This window comes from Arvicola amphibius, chromosome 11 (genome assembly GCF_903992535.2).
Source record: "Arvicola amphibius chromosome 11, mArvAmp1.2, whole genome shotgun sequence".
In the NCBI taxonomy this organism is placed as follows: Eukaryota; Metazoa; Chordata; class Mammalia; order Rodentia; family Cricetidae; genus Arvicola; species Arvicola amphibius.
The window spans coordinates 39660298-39673356 of record NC_052057.2 but is presented as its reverse complement, the minus strand read 5'-3'; the positions used below and the strand labels follow the sequence as shown (position 1 = coordinate 39673356).

The window sequence follows — 13059 nt, the reverse complement described above, 5'->3', positions numbered from 1 at the left end:
CTTCATATAGCTAATATTAATAAAGCCAAGGCCACCTTAAGACATACCACCTAACAAGTTTCTAAGTTGTTAAAAATTTGTGCACATATCTTCTAGGTGCTCTCTAGACATTTAGTGTTTTTTGTTTGTTTGTTTGTTTGGTTGGTTGGTTGGTTGGTTAGTTTTTGCAAAGGGGAGCCGGAAAATAGTGAGTGTAACTAGTTCATGGTGCCCTGGAAACCACATGAAAAAACAAAGTAGAAAAGTATCCCTGAGGGTCAATCAGAAACTCACCCATATTGACTGACAAGGGTCAGTAAAATCCCTTGTCTCAAGCTATATGGTGGCTGATGCTGACTCTCAGCCTTCATTCACATAAACATACAGCCATGGACACATAATTCACATATGAGAGAGAGAGACAGACAGACACAGAGAGAGAGAGAGAGACAGAGAGACACAGAGAGACACAGAGAGAGAGGCAGAGAGAGCGAGAGAGAGAGAGAGAGAGAGAGAGAGAGAGAGAGAGTTCCTGCTGTGTGTCCTTATATCATCCTGTGGTTTCCTTCACAAAGTCCCAGTGCACCATCAGTCTCTCAAGTATTTGCGTGCTATCTACTGGTAGTTTCTCTTGCCATAGGTCTCTAGTTTTATTCAGCTGTGACATGATAGAACCTGGAGCTCACCATTTCTGCTAGACAGATTGGCAAGTGAGCTCCCAGGACACAGCCATCTGTACCAACCAACACTGAGGTTACAGGAGTTGGGGGAGGGGTTCTTCAACAAATGCAGTGAAAATTGTGTATTCACCTGTAGAATGAAGAAAGTTAATCTGTATCTCTCTCCCTTTACAAAAATTACTACAAAGTGAACCAAAGATCTTAATGAGACACATGACGCTTTGATCTACTAGAAAAAAAAAATCTATGGAAAAAAAAAAAAAACACTTTGAGATAGAGGCATAAGAAAGAACTTTCTTCAGTGGACTCCAGTACCAAGAGAAAAAATCCCAATAATTTATAAGTTAGATTTCAAGAACCTTCTACACATCAAAGGAAACAATCCCCAGAATGAAGAGACAATCGAAAGAGCAGAAAAATCTTTTTGTCATCCAACATTACAGAGTGGATTAAGAGCTACAATATAGAAAGAGCTGCAGAATTTAAAAACTAAAAAACCCCTAATATATCCATTGGTAAATACTATATCAATGAACATAATATATTATTAGCTCTCAATACAAGGACTAAAAATGGCATAAATATTTGAAAAAGTACCCAACATGCTTAGCTGCCAAGGAGATGCACATTGAAGCTACTTTTAACTTCCATCTCATCTAAGTCGTATGTATGGCTGTTATTAAAAAGAGCAGAGTGGACGTGGAGAAAGAGGAAATCTATGCGCTGTTGGAGAGAAGGCAAACTTGCATGGCCCTCTTAGGAGTCATAGAGGAAGCCTCTGAAAACCCAGGAACTAGAACTACCACATAACAGGGCTCTACCACTCTGTATAGAACAGAAGGGTGAGGTCATCGTTCCACATGACGCTTCACATCCATAATCACTGCTGCCCTACTCATCATAACCAAAACACAGAACCAGCCTACATGGCAATCAGCAGAAGAATAAATGCAGAAAATGTGGAACATAATATCCAACAGAATTTTATCCATTTCCAGAAAGATGAAATCAGATAATTTTTGAAAAATAATGTACACAACTAGGGGTCATGTATATTAAGTTAAATAAACCAGGTCCAGAAAGACAATTACCACATTTTTTTCCATAGGCATAATCTAAACTTAAATCTGTTTGTGCCTTGAAAGTAGAAAGGAGACAGAAAGTGGGAAGAGAGAAAAGATAAATGAAAGGCATTAGGGGTTGTAATGGAATTCCAGTGACATAAAAGTAGAAGGGCAGCTATAGGAGGAGAAGGGGGAAATGATAGGTGGGAGGGGCTAGAGAGTGTGCTAGGATACAAGTGACATTAAAGTCAAAGGGCAGCTATGGGGGAGAAAGGGGTTAAAAGGAAGGACAAAGAGTAGGGTAGGGCAATGGGGAGGTGAGAATGAGAATGGAACTGAGTGGCATATGTGTATAAGCGTGCCATAGTATAATCAATTGCTCTGTGTGTTTATTTAAAATTAATTAAAAACAAAATTGCCTTAGATAATTATTGATGTTTTAATTTTGCAATTATTATTATTAAAAACATATTTCATTAAATCTATCCACAGTTCATAACATTACTATCTATTCCAGCATCAAGTCACATATATGACGTTAATGTCACAAAGAACGTGGAGTTTTATTGCTTAAAGAGACAAATCCTGAATTCTGATGGTATCCAGGCTTTAAACCACTACCAGCCAGCCCTTCGGTGTAGATCAGAGAAAAACACACTGTGCTATCTATATATCTAAACACAGTGGAGCAGATTCATCGTTTCCATCCAATTAACAGAGCCAACAAAAGCTGCATTTTATGCACCATCTGCTCCTATGAGGAGTGAGCCAGGATATGATTGTATGACATGAATGTGCACACTTGCACAGACCCACAGGGGTAAGGTGTGCACCATCTGAGGGGTAGTTGAAGTGTGGTTTCACTCTGGGACTTTCCGTGTATCTAACACACTGATTGGCTATGAACTCAGATTCCGTCATAAATCTGATCGTTACATGAGGACACACTAGTTAGTATTCTTCTGTGTCAGAAGTTCTCCATGGACCCTGTGTGGAATTATGCAAACAAGTTCACTCGCATACTTGAGCTGAGAAATTAGTACATTTCTGTAGAATAAGGCACAGCTTGGAACCATTGAATTTAAGTTTTATGTTCTTCATCCAAGCTATACAAAGAAAGCTCAGAAAACATTTTTTTTGTGGCCAGTCTTCAGTAAACTTGCAAATGAACGAAAGCCAAGTCACTAGATAGGGATACTGAGGGGCTGTACTTGCTTTCTGAGTGGCAGGATGCCACTGCTAGTTAATGAAGGGCACATAATACTACAAAGGGCAGATGCTGGTTAACTCTACTCTCCCTAGATGTGGACGAGTGCCTGGATGTCAGTGTGGACTGTGACCAGCTGTGCATCAACTCCGTGGGGACATATGACTGCACCTGTGAGGAAGGATACAGAATCGGAAGTGATGGAAGAACCTGTATCTGTCAGTAGTGAAGGGATTTTCTGAGTATTTCACAAATTCCTTCCACTTCCTGCTCTTCAGAGTGCTGGAGAAAGAAACTTCAGAACCCTGACTGTCTCCCTCCTTTAAGTCTCTGTTTCTCTCTCTACATTCTACCCTTCTCTCCCTCTCTTTCCCTCCTTCATTATTTCTTTCCTCCCTTCTCTTTCCCTCTCATTCCTTCCCTCCTTCCTGAATCCCTTCATTTTTTTCTTTTCCTCCCACTCCTCTTTTTTTTCTAGCCTTATTTTATTTCCTTTGTACTCTGTCTACTGTAATTCAACCCCTTGCCAGCAGCATCTGGCTGCGGATACAATGGGTCTTTGAAGAGCCTGCTCAGAGCTCTTTGCCCATCAGTCATCCCTGCGTAGCGGTCTCGCTATTTGTCAATGTTTGGTCACTTTTTCCTCCTTCTATCTCAGTGTTGAAAACCAGTGTCTTCTTCTCTGGTCTGAGCTCTAGATGATGAGCAGGTAGAGGAGGAAGAAGAGGTACTAGACATCCTGAGGTTTCCAGGACTTCTGGTTGAAAACTCGCCTCGGCCATTCCCTTACCTCGCTCCTTCTCTGGCTGCTTCATACGAAGATGAAGATGATGAAGACCAGGAAGCAGAAGAAGAGTTCCAGGGTCTGACAGCCTTGCACAGAGGGGGTTAGTAAAGGATGGGTTTCATTGTTCATGGCTCCTCATCATTAGATAACTCAGACATGGTACCCAAGCAATTTCATTATCAATAATTAAGAACATCAGTTGTTGGCATGGGTGATTGAGTAGAAAAAAATGGGTCCAAAACTTTACTTTTGTAGAGCTTCCGACAAATTTATCATCTCTTGATTTCCATTTTTATACAATAACGAGAAGATATGAAAGTACTTGTGGAAATGGAGTATGAGGTAAAGGAGCATGTTGATGGCTCAGTGAGTAAATGCTTGCTACCATGAACAACCTTCTGAGTTCAACATCTGGGACCCACATAGCAGAAAGGTGACCCACTGCCAACAGCTGTCCCCTGATTTCACCACATGTTCAGTGCCGTATGTACACATACATGCGCATGCACCCAATAACAAACAAACAAATAAAAATAAAGTAGAAACTGGCAGCAAAATATTTATAAGACTATCAATGCTTCTGCATAAAGGTGGACTCCCTAAATGTTTCTTTATTAAATCCCTGGTGCTTTGGCTACTCAAAATCAGAATAATTGTAGTTGCGAGCAACACACGTAGGCAAAATGAAATCATTTGACAAAGGTTTGGAAAGAGAGAGATCCAGTTACACCTCTTCTGTCTTTCCTTCAACCACTGGCCAGTCATGAGATGGGCCATGCAGTCCCACAGACAGCTGTCAAGAATGCGAGGCAGGTGCAGTGCTCAGTACTACAGCTGTGATGAGAATGCGCGAAGTGGAAACCAGCACCCCCAGAGTAGTAAGGTCCCACATCCACCCATCCCCCCACACCAAGATGAAGATGAAACATGAGCCCATGCATAAACAACTGCACAAAAGAATACCTCTGAACGTAGTCATATTAGGACAATCTCCATCAAGAAGAGAAGGAAGATGTGAACAGATTGCATCTCAGTAAGAAATAGACTATTAAATACACACTGAAGAGATATGTGCACACGGAGCGGGGAGTAATGTTACAGGCATTGTCCTGACAGAAGAAGCCTGACTGCAAAAGCTCTTACTATACAATTCTATTTATAAAAAGTTCAGAAAAACATGTGTGGTGTCAGAGATGATGGTAGTGTTTTATTTATGAGCCCTATTAGCATTGACATTTTAGGTAAGAGGTAAATACGTTGTACCTTGATCTGAGTGTGTGGGCCGCTGGCGGGTAGATTTGAGATGTGTGCATGGTTACACATGATAGTAAGTTTCAATAACATATGCATAGAAAAGTCTAGAAAGGAAAGCCTAACAAGCCCAATCTCTCTGTCCCTTCTGTGTTCTAGAATCTTCCCTATAGCCCTTTAAGGAAGGAACAATAATCTAATTTTATAATTTTCCAAATAAAAAGCTGTTCTGTGTTATGAGCTCTCTCTTTGAAAAGGTCCTTTTCTGGATTTTTTGGGGAAAGATAGCTGATGTGATTCTCTTTGAGGATTTAAGTATTTTACTTTATTTTTGGTTACATGTATAGCTAGGAGTCAACTAAGCTGGTTTCCCGTGACAGTCTGTTTAGATGGCACCTTTGGCCTGGACTGCAGCTTGAGCTGTGACGACTGCAGGAATGGAGGTAAATGCCAACAAGGAAAGAGTGGGTGCTTCTGCCCTGAAGGCTGGACTGGCATTCTTTGCAATGAAAGCAACACCCTAACAACTGGTGCAGACCAGCCAGCTCCTTTGGGTGAGTTCTTCTCAAAAAAAAAAGCAGCCTAAAATATACGGATTAACTATCAATATATTTGCTTTAAAGAATGATAGGGGATGGTGGCATTTGTAAACTGAATATATGACAGGAAGGAAATATTGTATATTCTCAGTGGAATGTAATGTTCAGAATTCTGCTAACCCACAAAACAGAAATTAATAAAGGTTCCTAATAAGGTTGATCTTATTAAAAAAAACCTGGACTCTAATAAATCACCAAGACCTGGCCAGTTTTTTCCAATGGAAAAACCAGGATGCTTTGTATTACAAAGTACAGTGAATTTGCTTAAAATTTTCAAAAATGAAATTGTTTAACTGGGCTTGCTTTTGTTCTTTTACCTCTCTTCCCAATTTTAAAAATCACATTAACATAACCAATGGTGATAGTTTCTTCTTTTTATATAAATCTCTCAAGAGAAACTATCAAAAATTTAAATATGATGCTATCCAAATATCATTTCATTTGTGTTTTAAATTAAGACAGCTTTTAGGAGTTGAAACTTCCACGTGATAAAATAAAATACATTGAGTGTTTTCTCTTTTTAACTTGCTCATATACTTAAAAATATGTGTCTTCATGATGATCTGGAAGATGGTATGAGCAGATTTTTTTCTTTTAGCTCACTGTATGCAAGAAAAAAAAGAACAAAGATATGTTCTACTGCATATCACAGGCACATATCACTGCATATCACCCAAGTCCTGACACAGTGACATCTTTTGGCCAGCATCACTTATTCAGATATTCAGGCTGTTCCCCAAGAATTCCTGTGATCATGTTCTCTGCTGCTCTCAACCTTTTAAGGAGCCCACTGTATTTATGTGTGTGTTGTATGTATGTATGTACATATGTACGTATGTATGTATGTATGTTTGTGTGTATGTATGTTTGTGTGTTTGTGTGTTTGTATGTATGTATACTTAGTCACTTGGAACCTTCCAGAATTAGGTTCTCACAAACCCCTCATAGTTTTTGCCCAGTTGACTATTTCTAGGAAAGTAAACTACTGGCTACTTAATATTCTGCATGTTTTAGTTCTGTAGATGTTGCTCCACCAAGATCTCTGAAGATCCATTTCTGTCATGTAAAGCTTCATGTGATGTCCTCTGCAAGCGTTAGTCTTTCTAGTGGATGTCAAGCACTCTTACTGTACTGATCTTTCTTGAAGAGTATTCTTCTTTGTCAGGTACAACTCACTCTCATTTACTGTAGGTTACTCTACATTGAAATGCCAACCACATCAGTACAGAAAGAACAAATTTTTGTAGAGACCCTCAATTATATTAACCCATAAGATCACATATTCCATAGTATAAAGTGTAGACAATGTCATCATATTATTATAATATAAAGATTTGTTTAGCATGCAGTCCATTGATGCACATGTGTGGCTTGAACACATGGTCCTTGACATGGTAGCATGAGAAACAAAACTACACAGTCTACTTCTGGAGCATCACTGATACGAATCTCACACTGAGAGATCAAAGGAAGCCAGGTGATTAAAGGGCAAGAGCTCCACAGCGTCATTCCTGGAAAACCTTGCAGATGTCTGAGTGTTCAGCAGTGCCTTTCTGGGAGAGTATGTTTCAGGAAATACAATCAGAAAATAAAGACAGAACAACCCAAACCAACTCCGAGCTTTCGACTATTTCCTCAGTCAAAAGGGAGTGTTGATAATCTTTAAAATCCATATAAATTACATATTTAAAAGATGATAGACATTTTAAAATAAAACACAGGACATTAAAAATAAAATTGAGTAGGAATCAGGAAGGTGGGGCTCCCAAACCTAACCCTAACCCTCCCCACTGAATAGATGACTATCACAGTATTTTTTATTTATTTATTTTTTTGGTCTTCTATGCTAGTATCTACTGAAACTTCTCAGGAATTTGTTCAGTAAATTATAAGGAAATTATTTAAGTATCACTGTGTACTATTTAATTTTAATACCAGCATTGTTTAGAACCACATCTCATTTAGAAAAATCCCATGTTGAAATCACTGAATATCGTTTGCTTTTCTAGTGGAAAGGAAAGAGAAGTGACTCCCAAGGGCATGGATGGCTCCATGGACAGGAGAGCTTGTGATGCTCTCAAGTCCTCCAGTTCCATGTTAGGATGTGCTCCTGTTAACAATTTCTCCTCTAAGACCTTTTTTCTACATTATGCTGAAAACATATTTTGGAAATCCTTACATTGGTTATATTCTACTTTGTGGCCTGGAGCCAGAGAACCCTATTTATCAGCAATGTAAATGACGTACTATAACCCAGCTACTATGGAAGCCACTTAGAATTCTTTATCTTCATTTTTAAAAACTGTCTCTTCTATAAATGTTGTGAGAATTCAAGGTTAGATTACTTGTTAATTTAGAGGTTTTCTTCATCTTTGACTCTCTCTTTATTGTATATCTCCATATAAGTAGAATGACAACTCTGGGCCTGCGTGTATTGCAGGTACACATTGTGCAGCTCTGTGTGGACACCAGAAGTCAACCTTCAGTGTCATTCCTCAGGATGCTGAGCACCTTGGGTTTTAAGATGAAGTCTTGGCTTTTGTTTCAGTCTGGATTTTAGAAAGGGTCTCACTATGTAGACCTAGATGACATGGAACTCACTATGTAGACCAGGTTGGCTTCAAACACACAAAAATCTGCTTCTGGTCAATGAGCTCAGGTCCTCACATTTGTACCATAAGAGCTTTACCTGCTGAGTTATTGTCTTCCACTATGACTTCCTAAATAGATGTATTATAACACATAATATTATATATAAATATATATGTACACACACACACACACACACACACACACATATATATATATATATATATATATATATATATATAATTAAAAGCCAGAGAAGTGGATGACTACAAAGAAAATGTCTTCCAGACACAGCAAGGCAGCGGCACATATGAACTCATAGGCATTGAGACAGCATGTACAAGACCTATGCCAGCTCAAGCCTCACATAATCCCAGCATGGAAAAAAGTGGTCATGAAGTCCCATCCCTAGCTGAGGAGCCATTAGCAATTGATAACTGCTGGAAGAATCATTTTTCTGTAAGAGTGTGGCCCCCTACTAGATCTACCACAATCCAGTGGAAGACCCCACAACCAAGAATCCATGAGCATCACAAACTAGACTTGATGTGTGTAAAAGAAAAGGAAAAAGAAGAAGATACAAAGTTGGTTATGAAGGGAAGTTGGATGGATTTTAAAAGAGTAGCAAGAGATGGTGTGAATGTGATTAAAATACTTTGTAAGAAATTCTCAGGTGCTATTAAAAAGATTTATTTTTTAAAGTTCCATATATTTATACAATGTATATTGAGCACATCTGCCCACCACTACCTCACTCCAGTCTCCCTAGAGCACCACACCTTCTCTTCCCCCCAAGTTCATGTCTTACTATGGACGCATGTAGTGCTGTCCGTGTGTGCATGTGGTCATCTGCTGGGACATAAACACTTGCCATTGGCCAACACCCCAGAGGACAATGACTGTCTCTCCTTCAACCCATCAACTGTGTATAGCTCCTCAGATAGGGGTGGAAACTCAGGATTTGTATTTTATAAACAAAGGTTGTAGCAATTTCAGAATGTGAGCTAACATTTCCTTCTTTTCCATACCTTGCAGGATGCCCAAAGGGCTTCTTTGGGAAGAACTGCAAAAGAAAATGTCACTGTGCCAACAACGGCCATTGCCACAGGGTGTATGGTGCCTGCGTGTGTGACCTAGGGCGCTATGGAAGATTCTGTCATCTCAGTAAGTCGCCGCTGTGACTGGTCCCTGGGTGACGCACAGTGGCTTAGAATAGTGTGGGGGCAGATCAGCCAAAACCCAGTTCATCTACTCACAGAGGCAAAGATTTTATTATGTTCTTTGGGCTCTTTAAATTAAGGAATCTAGATACTGATGAATAAAAATATTATCAAATTTTAAATTTTTCTATCTCCTGATTTTCTTAGTTACCAAGCAAGGATTGTTAGATATTAAGGAAACACCTGTCACATTGTAGGCGCTGATTGTGAGGGGCCTAGACCATGTCTCTGTGTCTAGCACAAAGCACTAGTACATTAAAATTCAGGACAGCTCTTCTGCTTGCGTTACTGACCATGCACAGCTTTCAAACGATGCCCCAAATATCTGAATCTGTAAACCCAGCTGTAACTTATACAGTTTCTCCATGGAGTGAAATGGAAGGGCTTTTCTCCAACACTGAAGCTAAAATCTGTGAATCAGAAGTGAGTGCAGCCCTCTCTGAAGTGACCTCAGCTCTTCCTGCTCCTTGTCCTATTGCCCTTCCCTCATCTTGCTATTGAGCAACTCGGTCCTCTGAAGATTTCTCCTAATGAATGTTGGTGCCTTGGTCTGGTTAGCTTGTTATGACTGAATACCATAAAATGGATATTATAAAATATGTACTTAATTCTACAGTCTGAGAAATCTGCATAAGGTCCCTTATGAAAGGTGACTTTGTGGTTCATCGATAGTTCCTGGTAGTGCATCCTCCTATTGAAGGACAAGCAAATATACTCTTAGACTTTATTACTAAAGCACTAATCTCACACATAAAAACCCTTCGTCCCTACCTAACAATGTTCCTAAAATCCCACCTCCAAATAGCATTCTCCAAGGGGGATAAGATTCTATCATTACCATTTTAGGAGGACAGTACCATTCACACTGCTGTTATCAAGGTAATATGACCCTCTATAATTTATAATTTATTTTTAGTTTAATATCAATAGGGCTTACATACTTAAGAGAAGGAATATCTCTGGGAAGAATAGAGTAAATTGAGAACAAGCCAATAAGAGATCAAGTGAAGGAATCATAGTAAATTGATAGTGGGCCATGAACAAAGATTAGGCTTAGGTAAATAAAGGAGAGAATAGAGAGAGCCATCAATAACTGAAAAGCAGAGGTACAGAGGGTACATTCTAGAATATCTTTTGTCTCCTAAGGCATGCCTAGAGAAGAAAACCTGGCTGGAAACAAAGGTAGTATCATTTATGTTATTGGTCTTGAATTATAGCAAGATATATGCAATATGAAATAATAACCTTTGAATATTTTATATGTTAATACCAAATGTTTGAGCACAAAACTTAAATCAATACATCTTGTCAAAAAGTTTGGGAAGCTCACTTTTCAGTAACAAAATTGCATTCTTAGGATTTGAATAACAGGCTCACTTGCCAACTGTAAAGAGTAAAGACTTAAGAGAATACCAGAAAGCAAGATGTGATGGTAGGTGGCTTGGAGGCGCTACTGCTGCTGCTGCTGGTGGTGGTGGTGATGGTGATGATAGTGGTAATTGTGGAGATGGTGGGGATGCTGCTGGTGGCGGTGGCTGTAGAAGTTTTGGTGGTGGTAATGCCACCAAAATGTCACAATCTTTAGGAAGAGTGCACGCATCCTAGTTCTTCTGGATTTATTTATGAACGTCACTTGACTAGCCCCAAGGACCTCAAGTCTTACAGCATTATTTTTCTAACCACACCAAGTGCCACAAACTGAGTATCTCAAAACAGAACCCCATTGTCTGAGAGTTCTGGAAGCTGGGAGCCCAATTTCAAGGTGTCAGTAGTTTTCTGGTCCATCTGATGATGTTACGGAAGGATCTGTTCAGGCCACTTCCTGCCATAGGAAATTCCTTCTGTGGCATCATACTGCTCTTCTCTGGTGCTCTCACTACATGCAGATCTCTGGCAAACACCTCAGTCTGTAAGCTCATTATGTGTGTTGAATTAGAAACTCATCTATCCCAATACAACCTTGTCTTAAAACATTATATCCTTAATGTATTCAGAAGTAAAGTCACATTTTTAGGTCCCAAAAATCAGGACTTCAAAATTTGAATGCTGGGTGCTCTATCTCGATGCCTAACAAACCCTGAGCAGATACTGGCTTACCCACTGATATCCTTTCCACTTTTTCTTTATCCAAACTCATTACCAAGTATGTATTCTGGAATAAACAGAAGTATGTATTCTAGATTGAAGCAGACCCCAATCTTGGTGAGGCTGATGCTGTCTGTGGAACTTGGTGGTCATGAAAACGATCACTTGTTACCAGAACTGGACCCAATTATTGAAGCATCCACATGGCTCTGTTGATTGTCTGCCTTTAAAAGGTATTTGTGTTCTCCCTAGCAACCAGAGTGGGATTCCTTAGAAGCCATCATAACCACCACATTGAATAAACTCCATTAATGTCACTTCTGGTCCCCCAGGGAAGCACCACAATTCATTGCATTTTCTGCAGCAAAGCCTGTCAGGGCACACCAAACAATTACTTTGATCCCAGGAGAACCTTAAAACAGATTTCATTTGAGAAGTTTCTTGACCATTAATAACCGGGAAACAAAATAATTGTCAGCGATCTGTTTGGGAAAGGGAATTGCGCTGTTCTAAGAACTCAGCAGAAGCAGTTGGAAAGAGGAAGAAAGAGAATGCATGAACTATGGTATGCTGTCCTACACACAAGGGCAGGATGTTTTCAAGTGAGAATTTCAGCCCTGATTGCATCATCTCTAAAACGCAATGGCCTGGGGAAAACAAAGCAGGCAGGGCAAGCAGCACTTGCCACAGAAGTGGTCAAGATAATATCGCTGTCACAATGGAAGCTTTGTGTAATCTGCGAGACGTAAAATTATTTCTGATTGCCATATAATCAGGGGGAGTAAGGACAATGGCCAACCTTCACATAAGTGCTTGTCCATCATCTCCAGGCTTCAGCTGGATGCGGAGGGGCCTGGCAGCCAAAGCAGTCCTTGGAGAATGTGAAGTCCAGGCAGCAATAGCGCACATTTGAGAAGCAATCTCTCTCCCAGCACCACCGCGGCCTTTTAAGTAATTCAGCCTTCACTGCTCGTGTCCAGTTGCCAAAAAGCAAATGAATTGCCTGATTTGAAAGACATTTGTTGCCTCATTTTTTTTTTTTTGGTTGGCAGGCATGATGATCCCCCTGTTCTCCTTATAATCAGGTCCCAAAGAATGTCATGCCTGTGCACTAACAATTTCAAATAAACAAAGCATGGTTTTCAGGTGACCAGCCTGCCTTACTCTGCTTGCAGGTTGTCCCAGGGGGACGTATGGAATTGCCTGTTCTTTGGAATGTCAGTGTGTGGAGGAGAACACCCTGGAATGCAGTGCCAAAAATGGTAGTTGCACCTGCAAATCTGGTTACCAAGGAAACAGATGCCAGGAAGGTACAATCGAATGATGGATTTCTGGGCTTCTCTAATAATAAATGACCAGTCTTTGTTCAGCATGTGTTATTAATGAGATAATCCACACCAGTGTCCTCGGGGGTGGGGATGTTTTATTGATCCCCCATTGCAGGTGAGGAAACTGAGACGGGGGGCAATGCAATTATTGAACCTTGTCTTCTTGTCCACTGCTGTTAGCAGTCCCTTTTTCAGCCTGAGCAAAGGAGAAAGGGATCACACTGGTTAAAATTATATCTGAAAACAATTAAAGATAGACAACATTGACGT

At 40.0% G+C, this 13059-nt stretch overlaps 1 protein-coding gene across 1 annotated transcript in view; it reads left to right on the top strand.

Annotated features, from left to right (window-relative positions):
* LOC119826011 (EGF-like and EMI domain-containing protein 1) overlaps positions 1-12785 on the top strand; it is a 576796-nt gene extending 564011 nt beyond the window's left edge. The window contains exons 10-13 of the mRNA XM_038347058.2: positions 3623-3817; positions 5349-5522; positions 9192-9320; positions 12637-12785. Coding sequence (XP_038202986.2) covers positions 3623-3817; positions 5349-5522; positions 9192-9320; positions 12637-12785 — 647 coding nt within the window. The remainder of the gene's footprint in view (positions 1-3622; positions 3818-5348; positions 5523-9191; positions 9321-12636) is intronic.
* Positions 12786-13059: the final 274 nt, after the last annotated feature.